Below are 22,676 nucleotides of genomic sequence, written 5' to 3'. Positions count from 1 at the left end.
ATGTTCAGGGTTAGTGTCTCTCTGGCTGAATGCTCGGGGTTAGTGTGTCTCTCTGGCTGAATGTTCAGGGTTAGTGTGTCTCTCTGGCTGTATGTTTCTCTCTGGCTGAATGTTCAAAGTTATGTCTCTCTAGCTGAATGTTCAGAGTGTGTGTGAGTTTCTGGCTGAATATTCAGAGATAGTGTGTCTCATTGGCTGAATGTTCAGAGTGTGTCTCTCTGGCTGAATGTTCAGAGTTAGTGTGTCTCTCTGGCTGAATGTTCAGAGTGTGTCTCTCTGGCTGTATGTTTCTTTCTGAATGAATGTTCAAAGTTAGTGTGTCTCTCTGGCTGAATGTTCAAAGTTATGTCTCTCTAGCTGAATGTTCAGAGTGTGTGTGAGTTTCTGGCTGAATATTCAGAGATAGTGTGTCTCATTGGCTGAATGTTCAGAGTGTGTGGGTCTCTGGCTGAATATTCAGAGTTACCGTGTCTCTCTGGCTGAATGTTCAGAGTTACCATGTCTCTCTGGCTGAGTGGTCAGAGTTAGTGTGTCTCTCTCGATGAGTGTTCAGAGTTGGATTTGATCCACTGCTCAAAGCCACCCACCGTATAGAGCCTTAGACGCAGGGCTTCTGTATCATCTCTCAAATCCCTTTGGTCCCCATTAGCTTTGCTGTATAGCAGCACTTCAGAAGTGTGGTGTGTTTCATTTCAAACAGCAAGTACAGAGCTGTCTCTGGTGTTAAAATTATCTTGTAGCATGTGTACAGAAAAACCCCTCTGTTGTATTAACTCCTTTAGTGTTCATTTGGTTCACTTCAGTAAACAGTGTGGGTGTTCTTCTTCAGAACTAGTGATTTTGCAGTGTGATAACACAGACGGTGAGTGTGTGCATCTGTGTTTACAGAATCTGCATAAACAGACCTCAGCTTGGTGGGCTTCACGACTAGTCATTACCAGCAGAAAAGCTGGTTTATCTGGAAGCGTTAGTTAATCTCAGAAGGACTCGGGTGTTGGTAGAGTGAGTGACAGGTGATTACCATTGATTTAAATGTAGATCCTTTAGGCAATCTGTTGCAAATCAGTCAGTCATTAACACTAATATTTCATCTATGTTGTTAATGCAAACTTAAAGATCTTTATGCTTATGTAAATGTTGTGTTGCTGGGCTGTGCCCTACAGGTGCACATATATATATATATATATATATATACACATATCTATCACAGAGGGGGAGATAGTGGGGAGAGTGGAGCACAGAGATCCAGCTGAGCACATTACGCATCTGATTCCCCACGCACTGCTGCCGGATCGCAGAGAAAGACCTGAGGAGAGGCTGCTGCTGCTGCTTGCTGCTGCTGCTTGCTGCACATGCTTTATTTGCTGCTACTTGTGGACTGAGTGGATTAGTGAATTTCGACTCGCTGAAAGTCCGGCTCAGACTGCGTCTTTTGGATCGAGCTTTGATTGCAAACATGAACCAAACAGCCACCGTTTCCCAAGTGAAGTGTCAATCCTCCAAAACCATAAAGGTAACACTGTTTTTTTCTTCTCTCTCTCTCTCTCTCTCTCTCTCTCTCTGTCTTCCTTTTCTGCATGACTGATTGCTCAGTCGTGGCTGCGGTGTTCCGGTGATAGGAGATGAAGTTTGGCGACTCAGTGCTCCAAAGTTGGCAGGTGATGCTGAGGAGGATGATGAGAGTGATGATGAATAGTTTTGCGCAGAGGATCTCCGCCACCGCGCCTTGTGCGTGCTCCACACGGCTGCACATGGAACCCTTATTCTTTGCGCATTTCTGTAAATCCGGTCACTTGCCTTTAAACCAGATTTCTACCGTATTCCATGAAAAAAAAGAAGCATTTGTAATGGTTATATTGCTATGCATGTGTGTTGCTCTGTTATATAAACACGATATAAGGAGCAGTATTAAAAAGTAGATGTTGAGCAAGTGGAACAAGGTTTGAGAAGCATACTATTTTGTCCCCAAATGCATGGTGTTGTAATTCTACACACGTCGAATGCAGCATTGAGGAGCGCATATATCACTCCCTTTGCAATGCGTAACCATAGTGTGTGTGTGTGTGTGTGTGTGTGTGTGTGTGTTAGGCGCGCTATTTCATATCTTAAAGGCTTAGTGAGGTGCATTAACACTGCGCAGAGCTTCTGCTGATAACAATGCGAGTTTGTAACTTCACACAATCAGCCCTCATTTCAACAGCTGACAATGAACTGTCAGTCTTTCAGCATGCCACACAGTATCTCCTATTCTCCACCCTTCTCATATAGGTACAGTAAGTGGTGGATTATGTAAAAATGGCAGTGTGGACAGAGCTGATGGTGTTCCACTTGCTGCTGGGGATTTCATCTGACAGTGAAAGATGAGAGAGTGTTATGAGCTCTGTACTGCATGTCAGTCAATACTCTGAGGGAGCAGCAGCGTGACTCTAAAACCTCATTGCAGTCTGTCATTAATTTGTGTTGAAATCCACAACCAAGGCAAGCACGAGTGAAGCAGATCCATCTGCACGGGTTGTTGAACGGTGAAGGTTTACTTTGACTCATGTTAAGAGGCTGTGTTGATTTTAAGTGTGCGCAATTGAAGGAAATTATGAAAATTGGACTTAGTGGGTTCTGACTGTAGATTCTGCCTCATTCATCCTCTTTGTGCTCATTAATAATATGACTGAACCCCAGAACCGGATGAGATCTTGAGATGTTCAACGGATGAGCTGATGTTCAGTCTGCCCGCTGTTCAGAGAGCTGAGTGCCTTCTTCATCTGACGAGCTGGTCTCCTGATTGCACCAGGTACACAGCATGGTCAGCTTTATTAGACCTGTTAAGTCTTGTGCCTGCTGATCTGAGCGCTGCTGTTGGTGAATGCAAAGGTCAGCTGTGACAGTGGGTCAATCAATGAACAGTTCAGTCCAATTACAGTGAGTAAAGGATCTATCATCAGCCTGCGACTAAGCATTCTGTTTCAGTCACACACACACACACACACACACACACACACAAAACCTGGCAAACTATTTAAATATTTTCTGCATCTGACACTTCATGTGTTTAAAACAGAAATCAGGATACGTAGGATTCACACCCGCCGGCTAGTGGAAGCATGCACAAACACAATTCGTGGGACAAATCAAGTGCAGAATACTCAGTGTGTATATGAAGCGATGGTAGGGCAAAGAAAGAACAAAGAAAATAATCAAAAATAAAGTAATGAACTGCATCATTTCTGTGTGCTCCTATTTGTGAACAGACAATTAAAAATTAATGAACAAACAATTTTGTCTGGTTCAGAGAATGTTTTGCTCATTCATTTATTTAAACCTTTAATAAAAATGTAGAAAGCGATTCAAGCTCCACAAGCATCATCATGACAAAAAATTTTGTTGCCTAAGAACTGAAAAGTGTGAGAAAGTGTGAGATCGGCCTTCAGCTGCAGAGAAGATTGCAGTATTACATTACGCCCATTGATCTGGGCTACACCGCCGTTGTTTACACACATCTGAAGCTACCAAAGGCTCCATAAGTATAATAATACCAAAAGCAGGCTACTTGTAAAAACATTTTTTGAACCAGCAAATAAGTTCCCATAGATGCTGCTACACTATTAGTGTGCAATTCTCACTGAGGCCTTTTTTTTTGCTCAATAACACATTTTTGTCTGCATGGCCAAAAAAAAAAAAAAAAAATTCACTGGCCAACTTTATAAAGCATCAAATCATAACAAGTTCTTTATCACGTATTTTCACATATTTTTCCCCAGAAGAGTACATGGCTATTAGTATTTGTGGTTTTTGGCTTGTATCCGGCTTTCTCTTCACACCATTCCACAATTTGCTACAGCCTTCTGCTAATAATGTTTAGTCTTGGCTGGCTTAAAGTTACACTCTGTGAATTCAGAACAAGCAAGTGATCCTGTCTTTCAGCTTTGCTTGTAGATATTTTCCTCTCTTTAGGTTCATTACAGATCAGTATAGATTAGAACCAAGAAGTCAGTAATCTGTAAAAAATGAAAATATATTATTCGATTGTAATTCAGATCAGTTCAAAGAGAAGGATAATGATTTTTTTTGATACTTTAGCTAGGCACATTGCTCTATGTTGCTATTTATTTTTGGTGCTTCTTAAAGACAAAATGTCAAGAATAAGAATAATATATACATATATAACTGGTGCAAGTAAGAGTGTTAAATTCCTTTAGGTAGGTAATGAAAACATTTAAACAAACCTATTTATTTCTGAATGCTGAAATAATGAGGAAATAGTATACATAAAATAGTTTATATGAAAACACAAGGCTTGCAGTCCAGATTTTTACACACCTTATATATACTTGTAAATTAAGGTGTAGTGAACAATAAAGGTGGAGTGATCAGAAGTGTTTAGAGAACTATAGAGACAGATTTTTATTTTTTTTTTGTCTGTCTGGATCCAGTGGACATTCTCTTTCTGGACATTATTGCCAGACTCATTTTTTAAACACTGAAATGTTCGGGCCATAGCTAGCCCTGACTTAAAACCCAAAGTCCCAGTCTAATAACCCAGGAGTCACCACACAGTAGAGCTCTTGCTTATTAGAGCAATCTGAAACACTGTGACACAGTCCATCAGAGAATCATTAAACTGAATTTTGGACTAAAACATCCTTTTCATGGCAGTCCTTCGACAAAAACCCTTTTGAGTCTATCACAAGGTTTACTGTATGGTTAGAAAACACATGCATAATGTTTGGTTACGTTATAAAGCAGCGTATTAGAGACATGCAGCGTCTCTGAGTGGTGCATTCAATCTTTGTAGAGTAGGAGTGAAACCCCACAAATAAGAGATTAGTTTCAGTTGTGGTGAACTAAGCATGCTATTTAGAACTGTCTGTCAGTTTGAGGAATAAGTTATAAGGAAGAAGCATTTGCTGAGAGCTTAGAGAAAAATAAAGTAAAATGAAACAAGGAAAGAGAGCTGTTGTTCCATTTCCCCATCTGCTGTGTATTTTCTGAGACAGAATGCAAAGTTCAGATGTTTATCTCTGTGAATTGATGCTTTTGCTTCTTTCCAGGACGAGGTCAAATACAGACTTTTCTTTCTGTTTGTTTATTTGCAGGCTGCCTCTTATGTGCTTCTTGTCCAAGGTTTTGCTGTTATTAGCTGAAAGGAATTGGGTCCTCTAGACAGGCAAGAATCTAGTTGGCTCTCAGTGAATGTAAAAAGAAGTGTTTTCATATATTTTTCACTACCGTCAGATGAAAGGTTAGTATGGGCTGCAATGTGACAAAATTTGTACTCCAAACTGTCACCATAAATCATGCTACACTCCAGTGAGGTGTCTCCATCTGTACAATTTCCTTATGTTTATAGGAGACATGCAGTAATTTCCTGAGGGGATAAAGATGCTATGATATGGATGGATTAAAAGCAGTTGGAGCACTAGAGCAGGTATTTTAGTAGCTCTGCGGAGCATCTCTGAACATCCCCTTTGTCAGGCAACAGATACAAATCCAAGCAAGTGAGTAAGTAAGAGGGATAGTAAAAAAATAAATTAATAAAAATAAAAAATAAAATAGACTGGGACCTGATTAAAGATTGTTGCAAGGAGCAACAGTGATTAAAAAGTTTTAAAATTTCAGTAATATTTCTAATATGGAGGGATATAAATGTGTTAATGGATTAATAAAGCAGAGCCTTAGACCAGTCACCACATATAGAATACATTAAGCTCATAGCTAGAGAGAATGCTTGCACATTTCTCTCTATCTACCTGCTTAATTCTGGCTTTTTGGAGTGTTTACTGGTCACATTTTAGTCGGGCTCTTATTTGCAGAGCCCTGCATTTCATTAATATGAATACTTGTTTTTTGACGCAGCAATCACATTACTAAATTGAATGCTTTCATCGCTGCCTGTTAGGTAATTGCAGAAGATAATTATAGAGCTTGTAAATAACCCAAAGATACTTTAGAACAACTATAACAGCACTAAGACATACTAGAAGATGTAGATGAACAACCAAGAATAAGTCTGGTTTGTTGATAGGGGGTCAGGGAACTACTTTAGCGAAGGCTCAGGTACTAAAGATTTATTTTAGATGGAGGAATAGTGAACAAGGTGGATTTGAGGGTGCAGGTGGGCTGGTAAGGAAAAAGAAGACCAGAGATATAAAAAAGAAGCAAGTGTGTTACAGGATTTATACTGTATGTAAGGAAAATGTTCAATATGTTTAAATATTTTGTTTTATGGGAAGCCAGCTTCTAAAATATTGCTGTAAAATTGGACCGAGATCAAGAATTTGTGAGAAGCTGAGCAGCTGAATCTTGAATTTGGAGCCTTTGGAGAGAAGCATAACTGATAGTGCTATGTGGATAGTGGATAGAGACAAATGCATGACTGAGGGATACAACAGCAAGTGTGAAAGACAAGCACTGAGTTTCTCAATGTTCTGAAAATGAAAAAAAGAGCTTTTTCACTATAGTGCTGATATGGTAGTCAAAGGAGAGAGTATGGTCTAGAATGACTCAGAGGTTGTGAACAGGAAAAGAAGGGAAATACAGTAGGCGTGTTATCAATGTAAAGGATTATATATTTATTTTTTGCTAAGAACTGCTTTTGAGCCAAAATGTTAGAACAAGGTCTTATCACTTTGGAGTTTGAGAAAGTTGTTTGTCATCCAAGTCAAATATTCAGTAGACAGGCAACAGTATAGGCCAGTGGCAGGTATTGAGTGGGATTTAATTTAAGTCTGAATGTCATCAGTATATCAGTGAAAGTTAAGATTAAAGCTTTGTGTGGTGTGGCTAACAGGAAGGAAGTATCTAAATTATAAAATGGACCGAGAACTGAGCCTTGAGGAACCCCTTGTGTAATAGTGGAGATTGTGGTGCTTTGTCAGAGAAGGTAATGAAATGTTTTCTATCCATCAGATAAAGAGCTAAACCAGTCCTCTGTGCTGTGCAGGCTATACCCAGTTCACAAAGCCTTCGTAAAAGGATAGAGTGACACATTATATCAATGACTGTTTTCATATCCAATAAAAATTATTCTTAGAAGTTCCTGAGTCAGCAGAAGTAATTGTACACTCTCTTCCTTTCTGGATGTATCTTTTTATACCATTCTGAGGTCTGCGTATTTATGAGTTTGTAATTTTTAATGCAGTCTTTGTTGTTTTGGCTCGATAGTCTGCATTTTTAATGCAGTCTTTGTTGTTTTGGCTCCACAGTCCAGAACCTAGAATAAAAATAAAATTATTTGGAAAAATAAATATGATTAAATACTTTTATCTAGTTGGTTGTAAGTCCTTGCCAAGTGGTGATTTCCTGAAGCCTACAATCCATAGGCATCACCAGAGTCTGTGTTTCTTCACTGCTGATGCTCTTCCAGGCTTGTAGGACAGTTTTTTTTTTAAACTTTGTAATTGTTTTAATTTCTTTTTGCCTGGTTTTGAATTCAGGAGGTGAATAAAGCTCAGCATGTTTCAGGTCAGGTAGTTGGCTTGGCTACTAAAAAACACATTCACTCATTTTTTAGTAGTATATTTCAGTCATGTTTTTTTTCTGCTACAAGCTGAAAAGCCCATCCAATGAAATGCTTTTGTTCACTTCAAAATTTTATCCTGCTGCCATCAGCAACCACATTGTCAATAAAGACAAGTCCTGCCAGCTCCAATTTCAGCTATGTATGCATTATACATATATCCTGACTCCTCATCAGGGGACTTAACATCTTGATTCACATTACATAGGCTAAAAGTTTGGTATCAACACAAAGTATATTTGTAACAATATACAGTACATGGAAGATAAACATCAAGACACAATGAACAATGAATCTGTTTATTATTCATAATTCATTATTCATTTTCGTATTTATTATTTATAAGATTTGAACACACCACAGCCTGCAACACCCAGCCACATCACACATTGACACATTCACCTGATTTCTGATACAGCATGCCTGGTTTCAACCAACCACACACCCTATAAATAGAGACTTTGAACTTTCACACATTGCAAAGTATCTTTTTAACTGACATACCAAGCCTTTTGCCTATGTTTTTGCTCCTGGTTTTTGATCCTGTTTGTTTCCCTGGTTTCGTGATTTTGTCTTTGCCTTGGATATCCTGTTTGTAAATTGTCTGACCTTCTGCCTGTTCTTGACTATGATTAAACTAAGTGTTTTTTGGATCTATTTGCTATTTGCCATCTTTAATAAAAGCATTACCCGCAACTGCAGCTGTCTCTGATGCCTGACATTGACTCAATGTCTGCTGCTATAGTGACCAGTTATTCTGATTCTGAATTTGGGTTTGCAAATTTTGGTTCTACATCCATCAAATATTCTCCTTTAGCTTTAAGGAGACACTGCCATGTATTTAAATGCTTATGAAGGCCTCATTAACACAATCAAATGAGTTAAGTTAGTAAATATTTAGTCGTAAATATTAGAAGCCATTCAGTGCACGGTCCTGTTATCAACAAGGCTTTTTTTTCATATGAGTATGAGTACATTACCAAGGGTGGAAAGTAACAGTACATGAGTACATGGTTCACTGTTAATGGTACTTTTTGGAGTATACCATAATTAAATAATAGTGCATAGTACATTTACTTGAGTTTTAAAAAAATCAATATTCAACTTTGCTACATTTATTTTTTATCACCATTACAGAGTAAAAAAGTGCATTTAACCATGGACAAGACAGAATGTGCAAATTTTAAATAATTCAATTTTAAGACCCAAGCAAAATAAAGCAGTCTCCTGCCAAAAGTCTACACTTCTTACAATACAGTGCTTCAAAGCAAACAGTGTGATAATGAGCTGTGAATTATGTGAGCCAAAACCTGTGGATATATCAGCATGTCACATCCAACCTGTGGAAGCAGTATGTGGACACCTGACCATCACACTCATATGTAGGCCTTCCCCAACCTGTTGCCACAAAGTGGAGCTGATTTGTACAAATATCTTTGTTTGCTGTAGCATTAAGATTTCCCTTCACTGGAACTAAGGGGCCCAAACCTGTTCCAGCATGATAATGTCCCTGTGCACAAAGTGAGGTCACTGAAGACATGGTTTGCCAAGGTTGATGTGGAACCGTTTGAGTGGCCTGCACAGAGCCCTGACCTCAACCCCACTGGACACATTTAGGATGAATTGGAACGCAGTGCCAGGCCTCCTCAATCGACAGCTATGCCTGACCAAACTAATACCTAACTCTTGTGGATGAATGGGCAAATCCCCACAGTCATGCTCCAAAATCAAGTGGACAGTCTTTCCCAAAGAATGGGGGTTATTATTATAACAGCAAAGGGGACTAAATCTGGAATGGGATGTTCAATAAGTACATATGAGTGTGACGGTCTGATGTCCACAAACTTTTGGCCATACAGTGTATCTAGGTGATTCTACAGCCTATAGGTCACGCTCAGGATAATGGTGTAATGGCCATCTTTGACAGATAGTTAACTATATAGCTAGAAACAAAACTAGCAAGCTACTGAAACCCCAGCAGCATTTGGCAAATTAGCTAGCCAGCTAACATGACCTTATATATACTGTATACTGTTGATAATTGAGGTGATGTAGCTCACTTGGTTAGTTACTAAGAAGAGAATAGGAAATAGAACATTTTCAGATTATTGTGCTAATTGTACATATATGAAAAAGTAATTACAAGGGTTTATAAATAGTTTTTCACCAGATGACTTATTTACTCTAACTTAAGTAATTTTCTTGATGAGTAACTTTCCTTTCAGTCAATTGAATTATTATATATAATATTATATTATATATATTATATATTATATACTACACTAGCAGTATTTTTATTAAAGTCAGTATGTTTTGAAATCTTTTTAACACTGCACATTACTGAAAACCAGTGGGATGTTTTAGAAAAAAATCTCTTTGGTTACAATAATAGTCTATAAACATGTTGTGTTTAGACTTACTAGTGAAATATTTTAAAGTGATTTAAATCATTGCCTGCCTCCACACCTTTGACATGAATACAGTTTGAGCTTCAGCAGCGTCTATGTATTCACAACTTCACTCTACACTGGAATTACATGCTGACTAACTGATATTACCGAATATTTGCTGATAACTGACTGCTTTTCTGTGATTCAACAAAACATATCTGTGATGCCTTAGCCAAGATTATGACCCCTTGCATGGGCTTGCTTTCAGATTGTACATCCTTTGGGAATTGTGATATTATCACTAATTGAATATGGAAATGTGATATTATAATGAATTCAATTTAAACTCAAAACTGAGAAAATCTCATTTCAAATCAAAATGAGCATGGTTAGGACCATGATGAAAGCAAATTCAAAGTAATGTTGCAACCAATTAGAGAGAGATCAAAGAACTCATCGTTCTTGGCAAAGAAATTTTAAATTGCAAAACTGCTAACCTTCCACCCAGAAATCAATGCAACTAGCAGTTTATTTATTTATTTTAGATATTATGCTATGGATAAAAAGTAGTATGCCGCTACTTGTAGATGCGTATTAAGGGTAGCCATCTGTCCCTCCTCAGCAACCCCTGTGCTTCCTCCCTATTGACCAGCTGGTCTTGAACCAGTGCCATGTTTGTTTTATATAGTGATTTGTTTCTTTCCTCTTATCTGCCTGTTTTTTCCTCTCAGTAGAACAAATTCAGAATGAACATTTTGGTTGGGTTTCCATTAGCAATATTATATAAGGCTAATCTGAAGTAAATATTATTCACATTTTCATTAAATGCTGCTTTGATTAAACAGTATAATAAAAAAAATAGTTAAATGAGAATCCAGACAAAAGTCTAGCTTTAAACTATTCCACAGTACTGTTTAGATTAAGATTTAGCTCTAATTAAAACCACACTACAGTTCGTATATATAATCAAAATCACATTGCATCAAAGTACAGATCACAGTCTAACCACCCCTACTGCCATATGCTTTTACAAAATAAAAAGGTCAAATCTAGCATTCAGCATGGTTCTTCACTCTGTCCCTCTTGGGTAGCCTCATAAGCCAGTTGTCTAGCATTTTCTACAGAGTATGGGATGTTCTGTCAATAAACATAGCCAATAACATACTTTCACAAAAAGAGGCATTTTGACTTACATGGCATATGACCCTTTCCTGTAGCATGTTGGCAAACATGCAAGATTATCTACTTTACATTATCTATTTTACTCATCACTCATAACTTATAAAACAGGGCTCATGAGCTATAATGGCAGTATCTTGCTCCAAATAGCTCATTGTGTCACTGTGTTCAAGTTTGTTTTACTGCTGGAAACTAGCACACAGAAGAGTGTATATACAGGAAAGAATGGAAAGCAATTACATTGCAATCTTTAAAGGAAAACAACACAATACATATATTCATATTGAAATATTTGTGAGTCTGTTGCTAATTTGTCAGCTGATCCTGTATTTTTCGTTTATTCCATGAGAAGTTAGCAGTTATATGCTGTTCTGACATCACAGGAAGACATTGCAAGTGCAGTTACAATGGTATTCAATAGAAGAAAAATTCACTGACCTCAAATATAAGGGATAATGGTCAGACTTTGCTGTTACCTTCTAAAAATAAAAGAGCTCAAACGTCTTTTCTTCCTTACCATTTTACAGCAACATTCAATGTCTCATTAATGAGAAATCCACATAGAATAGTGGAGACGGCAAACGGTGGACTCACGGTTGCAGAATGCTATGCAGCTCTAGGGCGCAGTTGCAATGAGACTTGGCTTGATAAGTAAGAGATATATAAGATGACATGCACAATGGCATTGATGACGGTATTAGTATGAAAGTTGAAGCTGTGGAACCTGATCTGTTTGAGCAGAGTGTACAGGTGAGGAGATAAGGGAGCTGGACAGATTAAAGGACTGCAGCAGGTTAAAGGAAGCGCTGCTGCATTGCTCTCCTTACGTAGAGATAAAGCAAGAGCTAATTCCCGCTGCGCCACTATCAGCAGGCAGTTGAACAGCATTTTGGGTAATGTAGGAGAGAATACAAAGTGAGACTAGTCCAATTTGTCAAATAAAGAAGTTTAAATGTAAAAAAGCAAACTCCATTGAAGATAACATGTGAATTGTGAAGATTAATATGCAGGTAATTTTCCTTGAAGGTACTGAAGCTTGTGGCCAGAAAAGTATAAAAAAAAAAATCAGATGCTCTATGGCCTAAAGCTGAGACTACCTCTGGGGAAACTCTTTAAGGTTTTATGTAGAACTCTACAACAGAGGGTCAGGTAAAAAAAAAAAAAATAAATAAAAAATTATGAATTTGGAACCATAAAGCATCCAGAGAACCACTGAGTATAGTGTTCAGGCTTGCTCTCTGAATTCAGGAATGAAAGGATTAAGTGAAAAAGGTCTCTCTTACAGTAATGTTCACTTTTATATAATGTTGTGTGTGTGTGTGTGTGTGTGTGTGTGTGTGTGTGTGTGTGTGTGTGAGAGAGAGAGAGAGAGAGAGAGAGAGAGAGAGTGAGCGCGAGAGAAGGAAAGATTCACACAGTCAACTTGAGGCAGGAAGTCATGCTGAGCACTGCTGTTAGCTGACACACATGGCAGGTGGCAGTTATGTTTTGCTGTGCTTATGGCAGGGAGAAGCTTAGGCCTCTAAGTGCCTGTGAGAATGCTGTGACTAATGAAGTATTTGTACACTCTCATCACAAACACTCAGAAAGTCAACCTCCCGCAACAGCTGTAATTATGCATGAGCGAGTCGTCGGGTTGGATGTAGCTGGGCAACTGTTGCCATGGTGAGTAAACAGGGGTGATGGTAAGAGGTGGGGCAAACTGAAGAGCAGCAGTGCGTGATGGGGAGAGGGCAGATCTCTGATGTACTGAGGGTCATATGATAATGCTCTTTAACTCTGACAGATATTAAGTGCAGGGGTGGAGGTGGAGTTGGAGTAGTCTTGAACTCCAGCCCCTTCTCATGTTATTAAAACTTCTACTGGATATAACAAATCTATGATATAACCAAATAGATCTGAGGGTGCTGGAAAAGAATTAGTGATATTTCGCATATTTTAACTCCTGAAAATCATGGATTATTATTCAGATATTCGGCTTAAAGCATATTCTGCAACTACTATAAATTATTCAGTAACTAGCTCAGTAACTCCGGAAGGTGTTAAATTCAATTTGGAAACAGTGACGTCCTGATAATTGGCTGATGGTGGCTGTAAACACTTGTTAGATCAATTTTAAGCTGTTGTATTGTGTAACTCTACACATTAATAACACCATGAGCATGATACAGTTTGTTATTAACTATTGTATCATATAATGTAATTCAGAAATCCGCAGGCAAGACAAGAAGGCTTGTTTTGTTAAATCAAGATATTTAACTCAATAAAATTAAAACAGTCAAACTGGAATCTGAGCAGTTTATGGATGAATGGAAGGATAACATGACAGATTAGAGAGCTAATCGGTTCTACACACTGTGGTATATCAACAATGAAGTTTGTCACTTTTCTGCAATGTGGACCTCTCTAAAATTTTGATCCTCATTAATATTTGATTCAGAAAACATGATATAGCCTGTCTGAGGAGTGGTTTGTTTATCCAGAGTTTGGTCTTTGTTGTTATTGCCACTGTGGTTGAATCTGGGTGTTTTTCTTCAAGATCACTGAAGGTCACCAGTTATGAGTGTTTACAGCAGCAATGTTTTTCTAGTCTTTACAATTATAGAGTGCAGCAGTAAGAGATGGCCGTCCTAACAGCTGTTGCGTAGGCTTCTCTATATTTCCCTATAGTCCAGCTGTAGGCTTTGCTTTGAGCTCTTTTCTATTATCTATTATTAAGCTAAGCCTCTAAGCATTTCACACAGATGTCCAGCTAAAGCCCGTACTGGAGATATTAGTCGCAGGAGAAAGTATGTTATACTTGTTTTGTATATTTGTAATAACAGTGTATTAACAGTTGAAATGCTGCTCCTGAATACACACATATGTATACACTTATAAAAGTGTATACACTTATACAGTGTGTGTGCACTCAGGTGTGAACTAATGGTGTTGATCAGTGCCACTTGTGTGATTAGCAGGTCTTAGTGGTGGTGTGATGCTTCACTGATTGTGGCTCCACGTTACTTACTTGCAGTAACACACACATACTGTTTCACTGTCATACTCATACTGCTGTAAAAAAAATTCTGTCTCATGGCAAACTAGCAGAAAGCATGCTGTAACAACCACACCATGAGACACAGGTACAGTATTTGTACTAGATCACTAACCCTGTTCCTGAAGATCTGCCTTCCTACTGATTTCATTTCCAGCCCAATCCAGCACACCTGCTGCAGATAATCAGTTTACCTGATGAGCCGGATCAGGTCATTTGGATAAGGGCTGAAAATGAAATATGTAGAATGGTAGATCTTACAGGGTTACTTATTGCTTTACTATATACAGTACTGTATACCACTGTACAGATGGTGCTATGTGGCTGCTATATAGTACAACAGAAATACTGCCACATGTATCTAATACATGATGCATGCATTTTGTAGCCCCAAAAACATTATTCTCAAGATTAATAAAGAAACCCAGGTTATATGAGCCCTCGTGTGGGGAAAAGTAGAACTACTTATTTCATTTCTTCTCTGTGTCCTTACAGAGCAATAGACTGTTTATACAAAGAAAAGTCATATTATTATAAAATCTATTTATATAAGGTGCTATTTATATAGCACCTTTCATACATTTAAATGCAACTCAAAGCTTTACAGTGTGATGAAATAAGACAAATAAGACAAAGCAGTACCTGTTCCTGAAACGAATAAAAGCAGCACCAGAAAAAAATAGAAAATAATATCAGTGTAATATAGGACAATGAGTCAGATGAAAACCTTAAATTAAATATTTCACTTTTGACATGAGATTTTTTTTTCATGTGTTAATATAATTCCATGTGAATCTGTAAAGACATGGAAAATAAAAAAAAGAAATATGTAAATACTCATGCACAGATTTTCATTTGATTCAGCCTTGTGTAAAAAATATATAATAAGATGTTATTAACATGTAAAAAAAAAAATAGGAAAAAAGTACAACACTTAAGTAATATAAAAGTAACAGAAGGAAAGTTTAAAATAATAAAAGCTGTTTTTTGGCTGTTTTTTTTTTTATTTAAAATGTAAGTGATAGATGGAATCTGATGAATGTATGTTGGTTAAGTGTTCAAGATCTAAAAGGCTTCTTCACCACTCTTTTTAACTTTCATACATACAATATGTAGAAAGCTAGCACAAGGTGATCTTAAGACACGATTTGGAACATAGTTTGTCCGTCATACACACACACACACACACACACTCCTCTAGAATTTACTACATATATATATATATATATATATATATATATATATATATATATATATATATATATAATTCATAATTAATTATGAATTATATATATATAATTCATAATTAATTCATAGAAAACCAGTTTAACGCAGTACCAGAAAGACCAAACGACAATATATGTATACATGTAAAAAGCATGAATGGGACCTGTACGTGTGCTATAGCTATATAACATCCAAAAGTGTGAAAATATGTGTAAAATACATACGTTACTGTATATCCAAAAGTGAAAATACGTATATAAATCCATTTTGAGGAGGTTACATGATAAATGTAATTCTGAATTTAAATCAGTGCAATCATGATGTAATGTGATGAAATGTGATGAAATACATTTGATCTCATGTATTTTGGATTGCATTTTTGGAGTGTTTTCATTTGTTAATTTGTTTTGCAATTCAGTCAGTCAGTTAATAAATATGCTTCAGCTTAACATGCAGAAAATAAAAGGCATATAAGCACAAGGCATATAAGCTAGAGAGAACAGAAGCTAGGTACTTTGTATCTTCGCTGTATGTATTAAATGTTTCAAGACTAGATATGTGCTGTGCACAGGGGCTGTTTGTTTAGACAAGGTTGATGGGCGAAACCTTCTGTTCAAAGTATGCCATTTTTTTGCAGTGAAACAGGAGGTAAGAGGGGTTATAGGCGGAAAAAACAGAAGATTATTTTGCTTAGCGATGCATGCATACACTGACTTTAGAATAAGATGATGTAGCACTTGCTAAGGTCTCGGCCACTGTATTTCAGTTTGGTGCTTTTGAGACACTTTTATGAGAGTAAGCCTCTTGGTTCTGATTTAATTCATGCTCTGCTGGTTTTGCTATTATCTTCTATGACATATATTAAAGAGAGTGTAATAAGTGAGTTTCTGAAGGATCATGAGCTATCTAATAGAGCTTTGGATAGAAGTAGAAATAGCATGCAATATGTGAAATGCTTGTCCTAAAGAATTAAAAGTGATTCCAGTTTAAATGTCCCAGAGTTCAGCAAAAGCGATGACTTGAACTTCATGAGGCTGTAAGGTAAAAGGAAATAAGACTGCCACAACTTGCAACTAAAAGCAATACGCAATATTCATAAATACTAAATCACAATGATTAGATAAAATTCAGTTATTAACCGATATCAATGTAGTATTTTCATATTTCTGAGAATAAAAAGATCAGACTGCAAAATCTATAATGGTATGAATTACTAAAGCATACCTGTGGCACACTGCCAAGCTCTTTTGTCTGTCATTCAATTTTCTGCCATCTGAGTGCAAGGAAAGCTTGTGGCTGTCAATGTGTAATAATAATGGAAACAGGGCGTCTTGGCAGAGGAATGAATGGTCACATGCTGCGTGTCATGGTCAGTCCACCAGGAAATTACATTACCTTTCAAGTTTATCTGCGTGAATACAGGAATGAGTAGGTGATGGCTTAGGGAAGAGTGGCGTAAGTGATGCTGCTGTTCTCCTTGCAGGCGCATTTTTCACTGTTAGCCTGTGCATACAGTGGTGATGATAGTTTTGACAGGCACATTTATGTTGTAGGCAGAAAGTCCCACAAATCTATAACTACATCAATAGCATTAGTATATTCACCCCTTGCCCTATTGATTGAACTGGTGCTTATGTTAAATGTGTATTGGACAAGCACAGTGGATGGTATAGAGCAGTTCCAGTGATTTAGAACTGTTTAATGATAGTAGAAGTAAATTTAGATGTACCTACGAGACCCCAGCACAGGAAGCTCAATGCTGAATGAGCAGCAGTTTAACACAAGAGGGCACCAGCACTCTACTGTAAATGTAATGAGTTTACAATGTTGCAGTAATCCGCTAAAGCAAAAATCCAGTGTTTGATTTAAATGTACTCGACACCTCGAAAATATTCAGTGTATTTCAACAATCACATCAGTCATTTTCAGCAGTCGTGCTCAAGCTGCCATACTGCATGGGTTTGAGGGATTATTCATTGGTTGGTATTTTAATACCAGCTTAAATCTACCATGGTAAATAGACTTAATAAAGCTCACTATAGCCTGATGAGTTTCAGTAAAGTGTTTGCTTGCAACTTGTTTTCTGGTAAACATGAAGAAGCCTCGTCAATTATGAAACAGACAAAAAGAAGGATTTAAATAAATACTATCAGGCTTGAGAACATAATGGGGCTACAGTGGGGGGTGGGTGGGAGGTGGAGTTAAAATTACAGAATTATAATATTTTATAATGACTGGGTTATATAATTGCTGAATTGTTTCTTGTGGTTTTAGTGCATTATCATGTTGTATCCAAAGTGTACTGTATTTATATTAGGGCAGTATGGTTGTGCAGTGGGTAATGTTTCCCCCTCACAGCTCCACAGTCCCTGGTTCAATCCTGAGCTCTTTCCATATTTGTATAGGTTTCCTCCTGGTTCTCTGGTTTCCACCCACCTCCCAAAACATGTCAGTAGATGGTTTAGCTATGCTAAATTACACCTAGGTGTGAACAAGTGTGTCACTGTGTGTGTGCATTGTGCCCTAAAATAGACTGGAGTCCCATCCAGGGCATACTCTCGCCTCATTTCAAACGTTCCTGGAATAGACTCTGGATCCACTGCAACCCTGACCGGCATAAAGTGGTTACTGAAAATGAGAAAACATAACAATGTGTATATGTCTTTTAATAAGTGTCATTCAGCCACCATACTGTTGGATGGTAATAAACTGTTGTTGATAGTAGTATGTTTTTCCATTATGTGAAGTCTTACTAGCCTTGACAGTTTTGATTATCTGGCTAAATAAGAATTATCTCTGCAACATGCTTTGCGTCCATTAAAGTTGCCCACTTACAATTTTGTTTGAATGACTCAAGAGACAATCAAATGACATGCCTGATATGAAGAAATCATTTTTTCCTGCTGTTGGTGAAACAGTTCCATGGTAAGAGATAATATTCTAGGCAATCAGGAGGAAAATGAGATGGTGGAAGACAGATGCACTAGGCTAGGAGAGGAGATAAGAGACTTCGTATTGAGCAGTCTTTGCTTCTGGCTTAAATTAACCAGAATGAGTGAAGTGTTACATGCGGATGAAGCTTGCATAGACAAATCAAAGGTGTTGAGTGAAGTGGGTTCTTCAGCACAGCACACTAAACAATGTGTCTCCATACTAGCCACATATAAATCATCATAGTTTAACACTGGTTAAATTTGTTACCCATAATCAATATTTCCTGAGTCAGATTTCAGTGAGCAGTACAGAGAGAGAGAGAGAGAGAGCCTGGCCTTGTGGTGTACTGATGGGACGAGTATCTACAGGCTCTGCCCACATTCACTGCCATTAAAATTCATGAGATGTATTGGCTTTTGGTTTTGACTGCCAAGGCTTTCCGACAGAGAATAAGAAAGTGAGAGACAGAGATAGAGACAGGCAGATAGAGAGATTCTCTCTAGAAAACAAAGAAAGAAGGGAGATCATGGTCCTGCCATTACCACATTTACATAAATGAACCACTAAAAGTGCATTTATATTTTCAACTAGTTTCCAGTGGTAGCTTATGAATGTGTTTGAGCAAGAATTTTTAAAACACACATTTTTTTCTTGGCAAGAAAGAAGATTCCATCTAGCACTCTAAGAGGTTCTTTTGTTTGTCTCTCTGTATGAACCCTTACAGAATATAGGGTTTTCTTTGAAAAGTAGTTTTAAGTAGAACCATTTTAGATCACTAGAACCATTAACTATGCAAAAAAAACATTTTTTTTCTAAGAGTGTAGGCTTCAATAGTGGATAAGTAAACACACAAGTGTACCTCAGTTTACACAGATCCAGACTGTCCAATGATGTAATTATCTTCATTTCATTAAAAAATACAACTAAATGAAAAAAACTTTTTTTTTTTCTCGACATAATTCTGAAAGGCATATGATGTGGTAGTTATCATCACTTCTGTTTTATTATAATACAGATAAGGGCTATGGGCATCTAATTAGACATTTATGTTGTGGTGAGAATGTGTGGATACTTGATTTCTCTTGTATTATATTGAATACAATCCTGATTGCACTTCCTGAAAACAGTTTATTTCTAAGACTCACCCCTTCATCAGTGGATAATCTCAGCTGGATACTGTAGACTCGTTTGTTGCTCATACTGAAGTCAAGTCAAGTATTTTTTTATTGTCATTCCCCTATATAGCTTGTATACATTGGAACAAAATGTCATTTCTCCAGGATCTGGTGCTACATATAACCATACAATCGCACAATACACAGGACCGTATAAAGTGCAGATACATGACAGTGTGAGATGAGTACAAAAAATACACACGACAATAATCATACAGGACAGTGCATGTTAAGTAGAAAGGACAAGAAAGCAGTGTTGTGTGGAAAAAGTAGTGCAACAATTGTCTGTAAAATATTGACTATGAGGCGAAGTGTGGTAGCAATATTGGGGAAAAGGTAGCGGCAAAAAAGAGTCTCAGAATAGTAAAAGTGTCCCATAGCAGCATTATAAAATACACTGAAGGTTGCACAGTGGTGCGTGATGGGAAGGGTTTGATTGGTCAAGGTGAGCGATGGGAGGTAGCAATGTATTGAGTCTTTTGACTGCCTAAGGGAAGAAGCTGTTGCAGAGTCTGGTGGTGGTGGTGGCATGGATGCTCCATGAGAAGAGTCCATGAGAGGGGTGGGAAGGGTCGTCCACAATGCTGGTGGCCTTACGGATGCAGCAGTTGTTATAAGAGGTGTCAGGTGGGTACAGAGACCCCGATGATCTTCTCATCTGTTCTCTGTAGCCACTGTAGAGTCTTACGGTCTCTGTGTGGTTCCCATACCAAAAAGTGAAACAGCTGGTCAGGGCACTCTCTGTTGTCCCCCTGTAGAGGATGGTGAGGATGGGAGGGGGAAGTTAGCTCTCTTCAACCACCGCAGGAAGTGGAGATGCTACTGGGCTTTCTTTGCTAGGCAGGTGGTCTGGAGTGTCCAGGAGAGGTCCTCTGTAATGTGCACACCAAGAATCTTGGAAGTTTTGAACACACTTAGTACCATTTGTTTTTACTGTATACAGTTGTAGATGAGTAATGAATTATAATTCCACTATCCAGTGTCACCCAGAAGAGGATGGATTCCATTTTGAATCTGGTTTCTCTCAAGGTTTCTTCCTCATATTACTCAGGGAGTTTCTTATCACTTGCTAACAGTGCTATACAAATAAAATTCATTTGAACTGAACTGAACTGAACTGAGCATGCAAGTGTGTATGTGTGTTCTGTGATCCAAGCCTTATCCCTTATACATTTTATTTCATCATACTTACATCAGCTGGCCTTCACTACATGATTTCCATTTTCCAAACAGATTTTGAAAACCAAAATAATATTACATTTAATACACGTCTATTTCTTTCTTGTTTTATTGCCTTAATTGTGCATGATAGACAATTTAGCAAAGACGGATTTTTCTATCACACACGAATGGAACTTTATTATTTATTTATCCCATTAACACATGACATGGAGAGAGATGGAGCTACACATAATGTATCTTGCCAGACTCATGTGTTTATAAGCAAAAAGTAAAAATGAGCTATAAACACTGCAATTTTTCTCTTTTTTTCATCCTAGCTCTGGCTGTTTTCTGTATCAATCATACAATTATATCACTAACCATCTCAATCTATAAGAGGCAGCTATATTTTCAGTCACATTGATTAAAGTATCTGAAGTCATATGATCTGGAGCAAGATTAAGAGGCTTAAAATTGACTCGTTTACCACCTAAAACCACCAGTTTATCAGCTGCAGTTGAGCTCCTGCAGTTGGAAATTCTTTTGTTAAAATGTAAACAATTGTCTCAAAGGGACTAAAACTTGGATTACACATTATCTCTGTCTCTTTTCTTGTCTTATCTCTTTTCTTTCCTTCCCATTATTTCCTTCCTCCTCCTCTTCTGACTATCTCCTCCACCATCCATGCTCAGATAAGATCAAATCAAGTGAACATTTCGTTAAATAATTTTGAACGGAGAATGTTGGATATGAAAAGGTTAAGCACATTGAGTTCTACACAGTCTAATTCTGCTTAGTGTTGGATATGAAAAGGTTGATCAAATTAAGTTCTACATAGTATAATTCTACTTGTAAAAAAAGGCTCTACTGAATTTGTCAGACTTGGCTCAAGGTTCTCTGAGCAGCATCACAAATCATAACGTGAAAAATACTGCTAATGGTTTTTAGGCGGAGATGTATTCTTTTTTTTTTTCAGCTGAGCCTGCTGATCAGCTTATGCTAGGATTTTTTTTTGCTAGAAAGTGCCCCCACCAATTAACAGAAAGCTTGAAGGAAGGAGATGGTGAAAGGCGACATGATTTAAATAACTTCATTAATGGTGTGGAATCCAGTGGGTGCTTCAGCAATTATCACTGTGACCCAGAGAAATTAGCTGCCAGTCCCACAGGACTTGACCCAATCTCACGTTAACGAGAACAGCTGCAGCTGTACTGCCCATCCCTACCCCCACAGCACAGGTAGACACACTGAATACACATCAGTGACTGCACCATGCATACGCACAAGGTGAGAGGAAATGCGAGAGACACAGATCTCAGGTCAGCTGCTAGTGTATTGTTTATGTGTTCTGTATGAGTATGTTTCCTCCTGAGTAACAGAAGCAAACTTATGTACTCTGACTGAGAGAGAGTGGATTACCCATCCTCCTTCCTCTGGTTTTCCCTCTCTATTCATACAGCATCGTCTTTCATTTCTCCTCCTGTGTAGAGGAATGAGGAGCTATTCCTGGAGTGCAGTGAGAGCATGAGAAAGGAAGGGGGTGGGGGGTGGAGGGGGGACAGTGAGAACAACATGCCCTCACTAAGTCGGCCTGAATAAAATGGGTAATGCTTTACATTTGGCTTTCCTTAAATAACATCATTTACTTATTTCCTTTGACAAGGGATAAACTTCAACATTAATAAATCATAAGCATAACCAAAAAATAACAAAGGTTAACATATAATAATTGACAGTAATGTTAATGAAATACACCTGCACTTTCTAATGTTTATTCATTACATGACTAAAAATAGGTCCACAAAAATGAGTCACAAATTCAGTTACAGAATGTTTGTAAATTTGGATAACTTACAGGGTTGCCAGGTCTCAGAAAAATTTCAATCCCCACTACCTCACACATCTCAACATCTTATAAACTTGCATAAGACCTGAAACTAACCCAATGAGGTTGATGGTATATGACAGAACAGTGACAGTATAGTTTAAGTTCATCCTTTTCCATATCTTTCCTTAACTGAAAAAAAAAAACACTTAACAGAACTATGTACAGTTTTTAT

General features: G+C 37.7%; 1 protein-coding gene across 1 annotated transcript in view; it reads left to right on the top strand.

The window, feature by feature from the left end:
- Positions 1-1,250: 1,250 nt before the first annotated feature.
- The window catches only part of LOC113525964 (inactive dipeptidyl peptidase 10), a 90,075-nt gene continuing 68,649 nt past the window's right edge, over positions 1,251-22,676 (top strand). Inside the window, exon 1 of the mRNA XM_026912665.3 lies at positions 1,251-1,513. Coding sequence (XP_026768466.1) covers positions 1,457-1,513 — 57 coding nt within the window. The 5' untranslated portion in view covers positions 1,251-1,456. The remainder of the gene's footprint in view (positions 1,514-22,676) is intronic.

Source organism: Pangasianodon hypophthalmus, chromosome 5 (genome assembly GCF_027358585.1).
Source record: "Pangasianodon hypophthalmus isolate fPanHyp1 chromosome 5, fPanHyp1.pri, whole genome shotgun sequence".
NCBI classification, from domain to species: domain Eukaryota; kingdom Metazoa; phylum Chordata; class Actinopteri; order Siluriformes; family Pangasiidae; genus Pangasianodon; species Pangasianodon hypophthalmus.
The sequence above is the reverse complement of the archived record's forward strand: the minus strand, read 5'-3'. Positions and strand labels throughout refer to the sequence as shown.